Here is an 18,923-nt window from a genome sequence, read left to right as displayed (position 1 = left end):
ATTATAGATAGAAATATGCAAAATCACTTCACCATTCCTGTCCTAACAGTTTAAAGTCTAAAGTCCTAAGTCTGGTCCTTTTTGTGAAGTTTAAATTTCACAAAAACACATCGAAACAGCAGAGCAGCCCTAGAGGGAGAGACAGACAGGAACAGACACACACACAATAGCGTGTGGAGGGGGCACCCCAAGACCACGAAGGCCAGAGAGAGGCGAGCCAGAGACCACCTTAAGCAGAAACTACGGAAGCTCAGGGCTACGGGTCGGCCACCAAAGGGCAGCAGCTCTTCCTTCACTCCCTCCACCCCCGCCCCAAGTGATTCTCATGGCACTAGCGTCAGTCTTGCCTGGGGTGGCGGGTGAGATACAGATGGCCGAAAGTTATCCCTCAAGCTCGCTTGCTCGATCCTTAACGCGGTCTTTCTGCAGGACCACCTACCGAAACCTGGTTGCGATTTTCATTTAGACCATCTTCTCAGCAATCCACCAAGACCAAATGCCAACCCCAAGTGGGCAATCTGAGGGGCGATGGGCAGTATGAACAACGGGCAGGGACTTAATGCAAGCTTCTGATCTACTCTCTTACAGGGAATTCCTCATTAATGAGGAATAACTGCAACCCAGAGCCCAGCACTAATGGATTTAATAATGAATCCCCAGCACCTGTCAGACTGAGATACGCACATGCTGAGAAGCGTGGCGCAGTTACAGCCCCTTAAGAGCGTCACAGACTTGTGATTGCTCAATCCTGGGTGGCTAAGCAATATTTGTCGAAGTTAGGGATATCAAGCACTGGGGGTAACCTAAGTGGTGAGCACACTAGTCTCCCCGGTTATCAAGGAGCCAGACAAATCACTCCAGCACCACAGAAAGGCCATGCACCACCACCCACGTAAGAGCTATCAAAGTGCCAATCCTGTCTGTGATGGAGTCGCGTAGGGTTGTCCAGCTTGAGTCAAATTAAGCGCAGACCACACCGCTGTGCCTTCAAATTTCAGCTCTGGAACCAGACACTCCAGCTACCACCATCCGAAGGACTTCAGTTTCCCGTAAGCTGCCAGCAATAAGCTGCCGGCACATTACCGGAAATAACGAGGGCAGTCGGCATTGTTTATGGTCAGACAACATGGGATCAGAATCTCTTCAAACCTCCCATTTTCACCTTCATCCTTAAGTAATGAAAACATCCATGGCAAAAGCTTTCACTCTGGTCAGTCTTACATCAATCTAAGACTTTGAGCTCTAGCGGTGCAGTATGAGCATCCCAGCCATCCCGTCTAATGGGCCTCCACAATCAAATTCCAACACAAACAAAACAGAACCACGCTCCCATTCCAGGATTTCCAGCAGCAGTGTGCAGGCAGCTCGCGCCTGCTTGGAGTACTTTAATTTCTTCAAGTGCACACTTCAGCCCACGGAGACTCGGCTAGAAGCCAGGAGGGCACTGAGAAGTAGGGGGTACGGATAGGAACGGCGGCTCCCCATCCGCAGACCCGCACGGCAGATCACACAGCATTTTAACTGCACCGAATTCAATACCCTGCCACTGAAGCTGGGGATTACCTCAGCTGCCAGTACCAGATTTGCCACACAACAGATCTGCCTTAAAGGATTTTAAGTGGACTCATTCCGATTACCAGACCTCGAAAGTGTCCAGTGTTGTTTTTCATCACTGCCTCCCCACCCTCAGGTCGCGAGTGGCAAATCTGCTACCTTCCTAGGTTGGAGTAGTCGATTACCAGGCTTCCTGTATGGAATCGAATCCAGATTTCCCATCACCCGAATTCCCAGTCACGGTGGTTGCCATGGTACGCAAAACGGCTCCTTAATAGGGCCGCAGAACGTGCAATCCTGGTCATCTAGAATCATCAGAGCAGAGCTGCTGATGCCCATGGGCATGGATTAGTTCTAGAATTACCACAGTTCTGCAGGTAGGAGCCAAATAAGCGCTCAAAGTCATTCTCAACATCAGGGTGTCTAAGCCAGAAGTGTTTAGACGGCCGTGGATTAACTTTAGCGACAGGCATGTGCTACGGCAGGATCAACCACTCAGGGTGGGTTTGAGTGCGAGTGTGGGGAGGCAGCTGCAGTCATAGGGCAAAGTGGTTTCCCCCTCATCCTGTCTCCCCGGCCAGCTCTCAGGCAGCTGCGGGAGTAGAAACTAGGGCGCAGTAGCCAAAGCGCGGCAAGAGGTGTCCCGTAAGCAAGACACAGTGCAGAGGAAAGCGGCAAGAGACACCACTGGGCTTACACGAATGAGGGTCACCACGTCACCCTCCACCAACATGATGACTGGTCAGCCACAAGTTATGCGGCGATGGACTGGGGTGGGGCAGGGACAGCCTTTGTGGGCACACCTGGGCTAGCGGGATGCAGGAACAAACACCGGAAACAGTATCAACATGGGTGTGAACGGCTGATCGGCCGATGCCAGCCGGGTGCCTCATAGACAGGGACCAGCCCCACAAGGTGACCTAGCCCTGTGTGGCGCAGGGAGCCGCGGCAAGGACATCACAGCGGGAGGCTGAGGGATGTGCCCACCCGCAAGAGACACAACGTCTCCCCACACTCCCATAGCACGGCCGCGAGGGGCAGGTGGGGTTGGGTGGGACTGGAGAGACAGCACTTCCACTAGCAGGACAGAGAAACACGTGAATACGACCAGACACTGATCTTCAGAAGACTCCATCCTTCTGAAGGACGAACCAATAAACAGAAAACTAAGCAAACACAACAAATCTAAATCAAGGCCCAGAGCTCTGCTCGACAGTCTAAAGTACAGGACTGGACTCACCTTGCCCTGCAAGGTCAAAACTATTTTCACCATAACACTAATAGTGTTTTACTCTCATTGTCTTGCCAGTGTACAGTGGAGTTTTCCAGAGGCTACATGAGACACCTGTTTGAATGCAGCTGCCTCCCATTAAACGAGACATTTAAGAGGTATGTAAATATAAAACAAATCCACTCTTCTCACCAATATTTTGGGTTTGGAATATACAGTTATTTTCATGAAAAAAATTTTATATTAACACATAATGAGTGTGTTAAGTGAATAAATATTTCTAAATTTTTTTATTCTCTTATACGGCAATTAAAAGCTCTTCTGAATCTTTTAGAAGAATTTACAGGGATCCTGAGACCAAAAGAGTTTGAGAACCACTGCTCTATCGTAGTGGTATGTTTAGGTATGCTGAGAGATAGATACACAGATAGATTTTGCTCACAGAACATCTGAAAAAAATCAGAGAATAACTATGGCTCTCTCAAAATACACATATGCATACAATTATCATTATTGTATCAGGGACTTCACAAGCTCCACTGATTATAAAAGGAAAAGGGAAGGGAACATTAGACTTCTGAATCACTTTGTTTTACATGGATATCTTTTACATAATAATAAAAGTGGAAATCATATAATAATCAAAATGCAAAATAAACCAAAAACAAATCAAATGAACCTGTGTATATCAAGCTTAATCACAGAAAATAATTACTTTAGACTTTAAAACATGGTAATATATCCTCAAGTAGGCTATATCCAAAGACAGAAGGAACTATAAAGAAATCCTAAAGAGAATTCAGTAATCATCATGTTAATAGTAATAATATTGATTGTTACTTTAAAACTTGGAGGATAAAGACAGTAAGTATGATACTGGTATTGTGGTTATTTGTTTAAAAAAAATTATCTCTTAGAATACGTAAGTATTCATGGATGAAAAGATATCGTATCTGGGATTTCCTTTAAAACAATCCAGCAGAAGTGTGGGGAGGCAAGAGATAAAAGAATTGAGATAAAAGAATTATCAACCATATGCTTGTATCTGTTGAATCCAGATGCTGGTTATATGGAAGTTTATTACATTAATCTATTTGTGAGAGTTTGAAATTTTGTATAATGAAACTTTAAAAAAAACAATCAAAGGTTAACATGCAATTTGTAAATATCATAGCTGAACTTTCACTTTACTAACACTACCAAGTCCTATTTGTTTGTTTGTTTATTTATTTATTTATGGCTGCGTTGGGTCTTTGTTGCTGCACACTGTCTTTCTCTAGCTGCGGTGAGTGGGGGCTACTCTCTGTTGCAGCGCACGGGCTTCTCATTGCGGTGGCTTCTCTTGCTGGGGAGCACGGGCTCTAGAGCACAGCCTCAGTAGTTGTGGCGCACAGGCTTAGTTGCTTGGCGGCATGTGGGATCTTCCCAGACCAGGGCTCAAACCCGTGTCCCCTGCACTGGCAGGCGGATTCTTAACCACTGTGCCACCAGGGAAGCCCACCAAGTCCAATCTTATCAGTGAAGTTCTTTAGCAGGAGGTCTTTGCATGTGGTTTATTTAACATACACACACAAATGTGAAAACTCATGTTAGCAATTTTCCTATTTCACTGACCATGTTTTTCAAAATGTGTTAAAACTTTCACTGGCTATATCTTCATCAGGGAAAGAAAGCAAAATAAGATCTAAATAATCTGCCTCAACATTCCTAAAAGCCTACTGCTATGCAACCCACAACCCATTTCTATTAAAACCATTTCATCTAAATGACTCTAATACAGAATCTGGTCCGAGAAACAACATCACAAATCTCTTTTGCAGTACTGACTCTTGTGTTTCCCCACATGATGAAGTTGTGACTGAGTTTTGCTCAAGAGTACTTTATGTATAAATATTTCCCTAAATGGAAAGGCAAAGATTGTTGCTATAAATCAACCAGAATGGTGATAAGCCTCAGCTATAAAACTCTTCAAGGCAAACAGCTGTTTAGCAGGCCCTGAGCCACACCTGATTCGGTGTGGCTTATCCACTCCTTATCAGGGAAATGGAGGTCAGGAAAAGCTACCTAAGAGATAGGCTGCAACTGCCATTGCTCTATATCCTCAACTCAATTTCCTTAGCTAGTCCGTGCGTATGGAGTAGAAGCAAAGGTTCTTCCCAGCCAATCTATATTCCAGGAGAAAAATGTGAAACAAGGCACAGGTATATAAAGGTCATAGTTAAACATTTATTCTGGAAGAATACATAAGAAACTATTAACAGTTGCTACGTTGTGGGGATCAGGGTTGGGGGAAAGAAGTTCTTTCCTTATTTTATAAGTGTATGTTGCCTATAGTGCAGGTGTACCTAGGCATCCATGGATGGATTGCTTCCAAGAGCCCCCATGTATCCCAAAACTCCAGGGCACTCAAGTCCCATAGTTGGCCCTCCACATCTGCAGGTTCTGTCCACATCCACGGATTCAAGCAAATTCAGATGAAAATTCTGATCTGCAGTTGGTTGAATTTACAGATGTGACACCCACGAATGGGACAGGGGCCAACACCATATAAGTACTGGAAAAGATCCGCATATAAGTGGACCCAAGTAGCTCAAACCAGTGTTGCTGAAGGATCAACTGTATATATTTGTGTAGTATTTTGCTAATATCTTACTTAAAATTAATAGTTTCCTATATACTTATGTTCAAAGACATGTACAAGAATGTTCATAGCAGCTCTATTCATAATAATGCCTCCAAAATGGAAACCACCCGAATTGCCTAAATTTGGCAAATAAATTTGGATAAATAAATTTTGGTATATTCACATAATTTAATACTTCATGGCAAAAACAATAAACCAACCAAAACCACAAACCACAATTTGGATTTATCTCACAAAATGATGTTGAGTGATAAAGAACCCCAGACACAAAGAGTACCTACTCCTATATAATTCCACATGTAAAAAAATTCAGAAACATGTAAAACACATATCATTTAGAAAATAAGGATAAAGGTTCGCTCTAGAGAAAGGCAGCAATAAAGACTAAAAGATGAATGAAGATTCTACACCAAGATGAAATAGTAGGAGTTTTCTGCCTACTCCTCCTGCCAAGGACAGCTAAAAACCCCGGATATTATAATACAAAACAAACATAAGAAGACTCTAAAAGGTGAAGAGAAGGCAGATCAGCAAAAGAAGCTGGGACGCCAAGGAACCACAAGGCAGTGAGTTCTCTGGATTTGTGTTTTGCCTCAAGTATCCTGGACTGGAGGCTGAGGTGGAGAAGCTGGCAAGGTAGAAACACCAATGAGAACAGACAAAAAAAATTCCCCCCAAAAGCTTGCTCTCTCTCTAGCCAAAGGACCAGGGAAGGGCAACTCAGCAAGACAGAAAACTTGAGACAGTAACTACTGCTGTACCCCAGCCAAACAGTACAAGAAAAAAATTCGACCCTACCATCACCTCTGACAGTCAAGAACAAGTGGGGAGTAGACTTAAGATTAGCAAACTCTATTTCTAATCCTAGCCCAACTATATTATCAAGCAAGTTAATAAGGAAATGAGGATTTAAAACCTAACCCCCAATTCCAAAAGACAACTTTTTGACGTTATCATACACAACCTGTTTATGTGATCAAGTTTCCTTGAATGTTTTATTTTTTCATAATTTAATGTCAATATCTTATATATATCTACTATCTACCACTCCAAATTTATAATTTTCTTCCTTTTGAACAGTAGATTTGCTCCCTCTAATGAAACACATTACTGAAATATAAGGGTAAAACTAACTAGTACAACAGCTAAGTAAGAAGTAGTTTTATTACTAGTGAAGCTGGATATTTCCAAATTTTGCCATGTTCTCTTTGTGAACTATCTATTCAAATTCTTCGTCCAGCTTACTAATTCGCTCTTAACAATAAGAAAATAGTCCAAAAAAATTTAGCAAAGGATTTGAACAGATACTTCAGCAAAGAAGGTCTACAAATGGAAACAATGCTGACTCATTAAGGAAATGCAAATTAAAAACAAAGTTAAGATGCTGATGACTGTACAACAATGTGCTTATATTTAATGCCACTGAATCAGACACTTAAAAATGGTTAGAATGGTAAATTTTGTTATGTAAATTTTACATTAACAACAAAGCTTAAACCGCAGTAAGATTACCACTACATACCTATTAAAATAACAAAAATAAAAACATATACACTCTTACCATACATCCAGCAATCCTATTCCTAGGTATTAACCTAGTGAAATGAAAACTTATGTTTGCACAAAAACCTATGTGAATTTCATTCATAATTCTCCCAGACTGGAAACAACCAACCCAAGCATTCCACAACTGGGGAATGGATAACTGTGGCACATCCCTACAATAGAATACTACTCAGCAATAAAAATGAACAAACTGCTGATACAGGCAACAATGTGACTATATCTTAAATGCATTATGTTAAGCTGAAAGAAGCCAGACTCAAACAGCTACATACTGTTTAATTCCACTTATGACATTCTGGAAAAAACAAAACTATACAGACAGAAACAGATCAGTGGTTGCCAGGTCTGGGGGTGGAGCTGACCATAAAAAGACACGAAGTTATTTTGGGGAGTGAAAGAACTATTCTATATTTTGATTGTGGTGGCTACATGACTATATGCACTTGTCAAAAACTCAGAGACATTAAATAAGGAAGACTTTAAATACACTTTAATTTTAATAAAATCAGGTTTTCTACAGTACTAGTGTCTAAACAGACATAGAGAAAAAGAACAAATGAGAAAAGGTAACGACATGAAAAAAAATTAGTTCCCTCTCTATAATGTGTTCTAATGAAGTTGTAGATTGAAATATACCCCAATGAGCACATTTATTTCATCCGACCAGGTAGGAATTAATGTTGCTAGAGACTGTGGAAATCATCAGCATTGGTCATCAAATATTTTTGGCATTCTACTTTCTGGGTATGTGGCAGTACTGCACTTCCCTGTCACCTCTGAAATTATACCTGAACATGTGACTTGCTTTAGTCAATGAAATATGAGTTATAGTGATGTGCCATCACTTCTGGATAGAAGTCTTTGGGCACCAATAAACACAATCCATCACACTGCATTTTCTTGCCTGAACAATTGTGGAATCATGTGCTAAGCCATGGTCTCCAATCTAGATCTCCAAGTGACCAGCATTATTAGCAGGAGAATCTCTCCCCAGCCACACTGGACGTGATGTCAGTGAGAAACTTAAAGCAACCTTCTGTTGCTCAGGTTTGGGGGAATTTTGTGACTAAGACATAAATTAGCCTATCCTGTTTTATAAAAGATCTTAGCTGCTTCCCAAAACAAAAACTAAAACAAGCACAACCACCACCAACACAGAAAGTCAAAGAAAACTCTTTTCACCATCTTTCCGTGCTACCGCAATGGTGTGCATGAATGACCTGGCTGATGCTCTCAAGAGCATTAACAATGCTGAAAAGAGAGACAAATGCCAGGTTCTTGTCAGGCTATGCTTCAAAATCATCTGGTTTCTAATTGTAATGATGAAGCATGCTTACATTGCCAAATTTCAAATCACTGATGATCACAGAGCTGGGAAAATTATTGTGAACCTCAAAGGCAAGTTAAACAAGCATGGAGTGATCAGGCCCAGATTTGAAGTGCAACTCAAAAATCTAGGAAAATGTCAAAATAACCTACTTCCATTCTTCTAGCTTGGTTTCACTGTACTGACAACCTCAGCTGGCAGGACAACCATGAAGAAACAAGACAAAAACACATAGGAGAGAAATCCTGCAATTTTTTTTCCTAGGAGTATATAACAATGTGCAAATAAAATGGCTCAATGGAGAAAAGGGGGGGGGAGTCAAAGAAAAAATAATCTATTTTGTTTACTAGGATCAATCCCACTACCCAAAACCTCAAGAGAATAACAAGGCCAAGGGTACAAAAGGAGAGTGCAGTCTACAAAAGGTGCAGCCTGAGGCCCTTCACTAAAAATGAAATAATGTTCTGTGGTGGAGTAAGGTTCCACCAAATTTACATGCAGTAAAATTACAAATCTTGCTCAGGCCAAAGTAAAATCAATGCACTCTGCTGGTTATGAATGCAAACTTACCTAGAACAATAAAGCAAAGCTCTTCCTGGTTTTCAAGGGTAAATTTCTTCTGTTAACTCCTATGGCAACTTTTGTTGCTTTATTTGAATACTTAATATCTTCACAAAGCATACCTTTTAGAAGTTCCTAGCACAGTACCTAGCTCAGTAAAGTTTTTTTTGAATGAAACCTTCAAGTCCTTAGTGACTGAATATGGAGACAGCCCATGAGATGAAAGGGAGGGGGAACACCCAATAGTGTGAGAGGTTATCAATTTGGTGCCAGCTGTGGAAGTCAACACCCATTCAAGGCTAGCCCATCCCGTTAGTTCTCTTAGCCAAAAATCCAGTTCACCAAATATATTCTAAGTATCTACTATGAGAAAAAATGCAAAACAACTCTTAAAGCTTTGGGTACATCTTAACTCTTAAGCCACTGTCTACCCTGAAAATTGTTTCACATAAGGTTTCAAAATGTTTCCACTTTCCTTCTGCTGATAAACTAGTGATAATTTAATAAACAAAGGGTTTAATACACTTTATTTTTTAGAACAGATTACACTTACAGAAAATGTGAGGAGACAGTACAATGCTCCCCCGTACACAGTACCCAGTATCCCCTCTTATTAACATCCTACATTAGGATGGTAGTTCTACTACACTTAATGAAGCCATAATGACACACTATCATTAACTAAAATCAACGGTTTATTCAGATTTCCTTGATCTTTACCTAATGTCATTTTCTGTTCCAGAATCCACATTACATTTATTTGTCACGTCTCCTTAGTCGTCTCTTGGCTCTGGCAGTGTCTCACACTTTCCTTGTTTTTGATGACTTTGATTTTTTTTTTAATTAATTTATTTTTTGTGTGCATTGCATCTTCGTTGCTGCACGAGGGCTTTCTCTAGTTGCGGTGAGCAGGGGTTACTCTTTGTTGTGGTGTGCAGGCTTCTCATTGCGGTGGTTTATCTTTGTTGCGGAGCACGGGCTCTAGGCACGCAGGCTTCAGTAGTTGTGGCTCGTGGGCTCAGTAGTTGTGGCACACGGGCATAGTTGCTCCGTGGTATATGGGATCCTTCCAGACCAGGGCTCGAACCCCTGTCCCCTGCATTGGCAGGCAGATTCTTAACCACTGCACCACCAGGGAAGTCCCCAGAATTGGTTTGATGTTTTTGCTCATGATTAGAGTGGGGCTATGGGTTCTGGGGAGGAAAATCACATAGGTAAAGTGCCATTTCATCACAGAATATGAACGGTACATTATCAACATGATTTTTATGACTGTTAATGTTGACCTTAATTCACCTGGTTGCAGTAACAAAGGATTTTTAATAGCTGATTAACAAAAATTTTATAATTAGTAGCTACGATTACAGTAAACAAATATTAAAAATACATTATTAAGAAGTATTATTCAAAATATCTGTGGATAACCTATATAGCTAAAACCAGAAGTGTGGCTACATAAATTGTGGTACATTCACTACACAAATGTCTATAATCCCTTAAAAATAGCAAATATTAAGTTATATGACAATATGGAAATCTGCATAATGTTAAGTAAACAAAGCAGGAATAAAAAAATGAATACACACTGTCCTTAGAACTAGGGAAAAAACCCAAAACAGCCTAAAAGAGAAAATACAAAAAATGATAGCCATTATATTGGTTAGATGAGAACATGCGTGATTTCCTTCCCGTTTTCCCAAAGTTTCTACTGTTTCATTGCTACTTTTACAATTACAAGAAAATTTTAACTGCTAAAATTCTGTGAAAAACACTTCCATTTTGACTGTGAAAGTATACCTATTTTTTTTACCATGGATTTGGTAATTAGGCCTTGAAAGCATACATTTAAATTCCAATTCTCCATATATCCCAATTCTCCATATATCCCAAAGCTTAGTTATTTCTTATCTCTCCAGATTACTGATCATTACAAAACTAACATTCACCTATACTATTGCTCCTGGAAGCCTGAAAACTACAACTGCCTCGTTGACTAGGCTTGAGTTACATGCTTTCAATGAGAAGCTCTTCTGTGGGATCATAAGATGGTGGGAAGGTGTAAAGCCATTTCCTACTTCTGGCTCTAAAAACAGCAGTGGCAGCTAACTGCAGGTACTGTGGACTCCTGCAGTAGTTAGAGTTCGTGGTGAGGATTTTGCCAGCAGTGGGCAAATGCAAATTCAGCAGCACAGGCAATAACTCCCAAGTTTTAGCAGGAGTGTGCCAAGTATCAATGTACTGAATATTTCCTCTCAGCTCCAAATTTATCCTTCAGTACCACCTGTTCACTGATAAGAGATTGGACTCTTTTAAAGAGTTTTTAAAAATAAATTTGTCGGTAGAGGGTGCTGAAGGGACCACACAGGAGGACTGGAGCCCTCCTTGCTCCCGCTGCCCTGTCAGTAGGTTTGCTTTAGTATCCAACTTCTCACAGCCCTACTGATAACAGCTCAACACACTCCAGGCCTTGAGCCCACAGTGGTACCCTAACTCTGTCTGCATGCCTACCCATCAACCTTGAGTCTCCTGCATCCACCCTGGAGGGTTGTTTCCTGCTCACCCAGAAACTGTGAACTAGCTCTGGCTTGGACAACTCCATACTTCTCCAATGAGGTCTGAACCACAGCTGTGAGGAGGGGCCCTCACCCCTCCCCAGTCTGTCCTTACTTGGACATTTTCCCTCAGGCCCACAGTACACTTTACAGTAGTCCTTACATCTTTATAATTATTCTCTAATCATAGGTTAACAATTCTTTCAACTTCCTCTAGTTAAGTTACTGTGTTTTCTGTCTCCTCACTGGATCCAAAGTGCCAAGGAAAAAGAAGATTCAAAGAAGAACCAAGTGGAAATTTTAGGTGAAAAATACAGAGAGTGTGGACTCACTCCTGGACTCAGGCTCAACAGCAGTGTTTGTCTCAAGAAAAAGCACTTGTATTACTCTTTGGAGTTACCAGCTGAACTAACTGCTTCCCCACCCCCACCCCCCACGAAACACCATTTTTACTATGGAAAAAAACAAAACAACAACAAAATGACAAACAACAGTTATTCAGACAGATTTGGGTATTCGGCAGGCATTGTGTCACAAAAGAATGAAGTGAGCCTAAGAACCAAGGAAAACACTGACAATATTTGCTGCCACTGACAAAAATAAAACTTTCAAGCAAATATTAGGATTTTAGAAAACCTACATCCACCACAATAAGAACGACAGCTTCTCCAATACCTAAAGCCTTTTTGAGATACGTGGTGACGTTAATGAATGTGACTTTTATGTTACACAGGAAAATGTGTCAAGATTTGGAAGATTTGCATAACTTGATCCAACAGCTACCAAATAATCAATACATGAGGTTACAAAGCCATGCATGAGTAAAAGACAATGGATTTTAAAAAACAGTTTTACTGAGGAATAACGGACATGCAATAAAATACACTTACTTAGAGGTTATCACTTGATACGCTTGACACTGGTAAAACTGTCACCACAATCAAGATAATGAACATATCCATCACCACCAAAATTAACTCATGCCCCTTTGTAATCCACCTTCATCTCATCCTTTTCTCACCCATCTTGTTCCCTCCCAACTAACTGTTCTCCACAGCACGTATAACCATCTCATCATGCCACATAATTTACTACATGTTTATTTTCTGTCCTCCCCTCCTCCTCTACCAAGCCAAAAACAAGAACGTAGGTTCTATGAAAGAAGGGAGTTTGTCTATTTTGTTACCAGCCTAGCCCAAGTGCATAAAATAGTGCCTAGCTAGTTAACAGGTGCTCAATAAACACTTGTCAAATAAGTGCATGTATGCTTGCCCGTAAGCATGCCAAAGCAGTGAAAGTTGATCTGTGGCAAGAAGAATGAAGCAGGCATTACTGGAAGCAGAGATGAAAGACCATGTGGTTCTAGAAAGACAGTAACTAGCTGTCTGGTTCTGACAACTTCCTATCCTTTTAACTCATTACTTCCAAATCTAAGTCACCTCAAGGTTTTACCATAATAGATATAGAACATGATCAACTATGATAAAGTTCAGCTTCATCCCTTCCCAATGAATATGACTCATAAAGCATAAAGAACAATTGTTTTGGCAGTCCATAAAAATAGGCTGCTAAGATTTTATACTACATTCTGCTAGTGTGAGCAGTAATTTAGAAAAATGAAAAACATCAGCTCTATGTATCACTGGGCTGAAATGAGAGCACCCTACTATGGCAAAACGTTTAATATCTTAATGAGAGTTTCATACATCAATACTTGCAACATTTACTCCAATGTTGCAGTGCTTTTACTTTTAAAAAATGTATATCCTTGAGCAAAGAACAGATTTTTTTTTTAAACTGAAAAATATCAGTGCTTTGCAGGATCAGATTCCTAGTTGATAAAATGAGGAAGATCTAAGATCTCCTCAAGCTCTGAAGTTCAAATATTTGATGATAGAGAGCAGTTCACCTAACAGAACTTCTTTCAAAATCGGAGTCAATCCTCTTACACCCTGCCCCTGCCTTACCAACTAAGTTTACATCATATTCTAAATGCTTTGTTGTCATTTCAACAACTTTTCATTTCATCTTCACTAGGAGTAGATTCTGTCTCAAGAAACCACTTTCTTTGCTCATCCATAAAAAGCAACTCCTCATCTGTTAAAATTTTATCATGAGATTACAGAATTCAGTCACATCTCCAGGCTCCACTTCTATTTTTCTTGCTATTTGTACCACATCTGCAGTTACTTCCTCCACTGAAGTCCTGAACCCCTCAAAATCATCCATGACAGTTGGAATCAACTTCCAAACCCCTATTAATGTTGCCATTTTTGCCTCTTCCTATGAATTACAAATGTTCTTTTTTAAATTTTATTTTTTTTTATTAAAGTATAGTTGATTTACAATGTTGTGTTAGAATCACAAATGTTCTTAATGGCATCTAGCATGGTGAATCCTTTCCAGAATGTTTTCAATTTACTTTGTCCAGATCCATCAGAGGAATCATTATCTATGGCAGCTATGGCCTTATGAAATGCATTTCCTAAATAATAAGACTTGAAAGTTGAAATTACTTCTTGATCCATGGGCTACAGAATGGGTGTTGTGTTTGCAGGCATGAAAACAACACTCATCTTGTTGTACATCTCCATCACAGCTCTTGGGTGACAGGTACATTGTCAATAAGCAATAATATTTTGAAAGGAACCTTCTTTTTTTCTGAGCAGTAGGTCTCAACAGTGGGTTTAAGATATTCAGTAAACCATGTTGTAAACAGATGTGCTGTCATCTAGGCTTTGTTGTTCCATCTACTGAACACAGGCAGAGTAGATTAAAAATAATTCTTAAGTGCCCTAGGATTTTTGGAATGGTAAATGAGCAATGGCTTCAGCTTCAAGTCACTAGCTACATTAGCCCCAGCAAGAATCAGCCTGTCCTTTGAAGGTCTGAAGCCAGGCATTGACGTCTCCTCTCTAGCTCTGAAAGTCCTAGGTGGCATCTGCTTCAAATATAAGGCTGTTTCATCTACACCGAAAATCTGTTTTTCAGTGTGACCACCAAGAATTATCTCAGCTGGATCTTCTGGATAACTTGCTGCAGCTTCTACGTCAGTATTTGCTGCTTCACTTTGCACTTTGGTGTTATGGAGACAACTTCTTTCCTTAAACCTCATGAACCAAGCTCTGCTAGCTTTAAACTTTTCTTGTGCAGGTTCCTCAACTTTCTCAGCCTTCTCAGAACTGAAGAGAGTTAGAGCCTTGCTCTGGATTAGGCTTTGGCTTTAGGGACTGTTGTGGCTGGTTTGATCTTCTCTCCAGACAACTAAAACTTTCTCTATATAAGCAATATGGCTGTTTCTTATCATCCATGTGTTCACTGCAGGAACACTTTTAACTTTCCTCAAGAACTTTTCCCCTACATTCACAACTTGGCTAACTGGTGCAAGAGGCCTAGCTTTCAGCCTATCTCGGATTTCAACATGCTTTCCTCACTAATCTTACTTATCTCTAACTTTTGATTTAAAGTGAGAGACATGAGACTCTTCCTTTCACTTGAATACTTAGAGATCATTACAGTTATTAAATGGCCTAATTTAAATATTGTTGAGCCTCAGGGAATAGGGAGGCCCCAAGGAGAAAAAAAGAGACAGGAACAGAAGTTGGTAGGGCAGTGAGAATACACACATTTATCTATTAAGTTCACTGTCTTTGTGGGCACAGTTCATGGTGTCCCAAAACAATTACAACAGTAAATCACAGATCACCATAACAAATATAATAATAATGAAAAAATCTGAAATATTTAAAAGAATTACTAAGATGTGACACAGAGACATGAAGTGAGCAAATGCTTCAGGAAAAATGGCACCTACAGACTTACTCAATGCAGGGTTGCCACAAACTCTCAATTTGTAAAAACAAATTAATATCTGCAAAGCTCAATAAAATGAACACAATAAAACAAGGCATGGCTGTATTATGAGAATGGATTATAAAACTGTTGATTTTACAAAAATAAAACAATACACTGAACACTTTAGAGATCTTTAATACCTAGCAAACACAAAATATGAAGGGTCAAAATCCATCTGGCAAACAACCAATTTTCTAATAGAATTCAGTCTTGTTTACTACAAATATGAAACATTCTGAGCATTGTAACATCATATATGGTAACATCATATATGGTACCATTAGAGGAAAGCAACAGGCAATTTTTAAGAGATGGAAGAGCTTAACAATCTCTTTGCAGGTTGGTGTTTCAGATTTCTGTTTGCTCAGATTAACATATTAAAAAACAGATAAGTAAACAACATCATCAGTGTTTTTAACGAGTGATAAAATTTAAAGATTTTTAAAATTTTTATTTTCTTTATGTTTAGCCATATTTTCCAAGTCTCCTACCAAAAAAAAAAGTTTCTTTTATAATCAAAAACCCAATTGCATTTTTTAATTTAAGAAATAACCTGTAATAACTCATTTAGCAAACAGAAGTTTCCAAGCTTTTCGGTGTCTTCACTTTGTCATTTTATCCTGAAATCTTCTGTAATCCTCCCTTTCCTTCCAGCATTTTTTCAAGTTAAATTTACATTAACTTTGAAAATTTCAGAAGACTTCCAATTTGGAATTTTGCAAAATTAGGCATTAGCAGTATTAAAATTCACTTTCATTTCATGACTAACAGTGTCATAAAACAAATGCAAAGTAAAGCTTTGTCAAATTATGTAGATGATTCATCTTATAAAGGGAGTGACAAAAATACAGTCATCTCAACACTGGACACTGGGTATCCACTTATAAATTTAACCACGGAGTCTGACAGATCTGAGTTGGAATCTTGCCTCTGACATCTGTTACCTGTATGACCTTGGGCAAGTTATTTAATCATACTAACCCTCAGTTTCCTCATGTGTAAAAAGGGAATGGTGCCTACCTAACAGTCTTAGGAGAGTTAAATGAGATGTGTATAAAATGTTTAGTGAAGTACATGCCGTCCATCAAGTCCTCAGTAAATGTCAGTTATTTCAATAGAGAACAGTGTTCAAGTCAGTAAATAAATATCATTTGTACCTCACCCTGACTGAGGGGGTGGGCAGTGCACTAGAAGCACTCAGAAAATATTTCTTTCATGATTCCAGCTTTGCGATTCTGCAATTCATGAATCTCCACTATCATACCATAAGTGTATGCAATTACTAAGTGCCTAAGCTCAAAGAATGGGAACTTAATAAAACATGCCAGTATATATCAATTGATAAATCAATAAACACATGCGTTACTAGACTGAGTCATTAAAATTTGAATCCAAAAGGATGTATGGATGTAGATGGAAATTTACACACTAGGACCACCTGTCAAAAGAAAGTAATTCCTAACCTCCTCAGCAGTTTCACTTTACTATTTTTTCCAAAGGAGTCTCCTGTGGTGATTACCTTTCACTCACAGCACATAATAAAAACAACTGAGCCATAATGAAAGGAAAACTGTGTAATCAGGATACCTAGGTTCAAATCTTTCTCTTACTAGGGTGTGAAACTTGGACAAACTATTAAAATAACTAAACTAACTTCCACACCTATAAAAGATAATAATACCTTCCTACTCCATAGGGATCTTAGATCAAATGTGAAGGCATGTAACTATGCTTTGTAAACTGTCAAGTATAACATGCAAATATCATTACAGTTGAGGTTCTTCCTATCCAAAGAAAGACTTCTTTAAAAAAAATGATAAATTGATCCCCTCCACGCATCACATATACAGACATCAAACTTTTCATCACCCATTACTGCACACCACGATAGTCCCCAACGATCTTCATCTAAAATCATCAAAATCACAACCTGTAAGGTTGCAAGACGCTTATCATATCCCCACATAATAAACCCAAAGCATAAATGTATCTTCACCGATAACCGCAACAACAGGAAAGCGATTAGGAACTTCCTCTATAGACTCACGAAATTATTCGATAAACTCCAGAAAGATAAAACTGCTTAAAAACAACCCAACTACCTTCGCGGGATCAGCAAATGCGTTTCAATAGTCACAGATGTTCAGTCATGTCTTCACTTCTGTATTCAGTTCACAAGAGTCAGCTTGTTCCAGAACAGCCACATCCAAAACACACGCACTCACAATGCAAAACAGACACACAAAACTCTGCTTATTGGTGCCAGAGACTAAGCACAAAATAAACTACACCGAAACAAAGAGCCTTCCTGCTTCGAATAACCCCGGTGGCCCTGCCTCTGCCTCGCTTAGTAAACAAACAACTAGGGGCCACGCAAGCAGAGGGCAAGGTTTTTAAATACGGAGTCAGTTCACTCCACCAGGCCGTCACCTGGCGGGGTATTTTTCGCTAAGTTTCAGTCAACAAAGAAGTTTTATCGTGAAAGGGTCGGGCCCAGAGAGCGAGGGGCAAAGCGACATAAAGAAAGACAAAACCGAGTGGGGAAGGGCGTGGAAAACGCCCCCAGACTTCGTGCAGCGACCACGGCGCCGTCCCCCCCCCCCACCCGGGACTGGCGGGACAGAGGGGGCGGGGAGCCACGCCGGCCGCGGCCACCGCAGCCCGACGCCCCCGGCCCGGGTAGGGGTCCTGGGCTCCGCGCGCGCGCGCGCGGGCGAAAAACGGCCGGGGGCGCCAAGGGGTCACCTCCTGCTCCCTGCCGCCCCTCGAGCCCGCCGCTCGGCGGGCAAACGGCCCGGGCGCCTCATCCCGCCCGCCGGGTCGCGCCGCCGTCCCCACGCGCCCGCCCCAAGCCGAGGCGCCCCCGCCGCTCCGCCCGCCGCCTGCCTCGAGCGCCGCGGACCGGGCGCGGGCCCGGCCCGAACCCGGTCGCCAGAGCAAGGGCGCGGGCGCCGCCGACTTACCTTCCTCGGCGGTGTCCATCTTGTCTGGGGCGGCGAGGGGGGGCGGCGGTGACGCAGCCGCCAAGCTCCCGCGGCGGAGGCCGGAGCCTTCCGGCCGGGGCGGGGGGAAGGGAGGAGGGAGCGGAGCCGGGCCCGGGCAGGTGCGTTGCTCAGGTGCGAAAGAGGAAGCTAGAGGAAGGAGAGAGGGGGACAGGGAGAGGGAGAAAGGCTGACAGAAAGCGGGCGAGGGAGGGGAGGGGGAGGGGCGGGGAGGGCGGAGGGGAGAGGCCTGGGCGGGGCGCGGAGGCGGAAGGGGCGGGGCGCGTCAACGACAGGTGCCGTCACTTCCGTCGGCGGCTGCGGCGGCCGTGGCTCCTTGGCTCGGTGTGTGGCGGCCGTGGGGACGTTGCGGCGCCCCTCGCGGACAGCGGGTGGCAACTCTCGCGGGTGGCGGGCCGCACGGGCTTTGTCCCGCGGGCTGCGCGGGGCAATGGGGCTGAAACCTTAGAAGGAGCTGAGTTCTAATGACCCCGAGGGAGGCAACAAAGAAGGCGCAGAGCTGAGGGAGGAGAACAGCGGGAGCGAGCGCCTGACGGCGAGGTGGCGAGCCCAGCGCCGGCCGGGCACGGTGCAGACAAAAGTGGGTCTCAGAGCTGAAGAGTTAGTTACCTGGGCGCCTGTGAAAATACAA

The 18,923-nt window shown here is 41.8% G+C and overlaps 1 protein-coding gene and 1 pseudogene across 4 annotated transcripts in view; one reads left to right on the top strand and one right to left on the bottom strand.

The window, feature by feature from the left end:
* The window catches only part of MARCHF6 (membrane associated ring-CH-type finger 6), a 76,343-nt gene extending 57,857 nt beyond the window's left edge, over positions 1-18,486 (bottom strand). Inside the window, exons 1-2 of one of the 4 annotated variants that reach the window (XR_012330626.1) lie at positions 18,254-18,486; positions 9,604-10,076 (exon numbers count right to left, since the gene is read on the bottom strand). Coding sequence is in view for 3 of the 4 variants with exons in the window: in XM_073802011.1 (XP_073658112.1) it covers positions 9,604-9,634 (31 nt within the window). In the remaining variant the exon portion in view is untranslated. The remainder of the gene's footprint in view (positions 1-9,603; positions 10,077-18,253) is intronic. The other 3 variants (XM_073802011.1, XM_073802012.1, XM_019951078.3) reach the window with 3 other exon arrangements.
* Positions 8,198-8,586, top strand: LOC117311560 (small ribosomal subunit protein uS8-like; annotated as a pseudogene).
* Positions 18,487-18,923: the final 437 nt, after the last annotated feature.

This window comes from Tursiops truncatus, chromosome 3, assembly GCF_011762595.2.
Source record: "Tursiops truncatus isolate mTurTru1 chromosome 3, mTurTru1.mat.Y, whole genome shotgun sequence".
Taxonomy (NCBI): domain Eukaryota; kingdom Metazoa; phylum Chordata; class Mammalia; order Artiodactyla; family Delphinidae; genus Tursiops; species Tursiops truncatus.
Note: the sequence above shows the minus strand (reverse complement) of the source record. Positions and strands in the feature narration are given on the sequence as shown.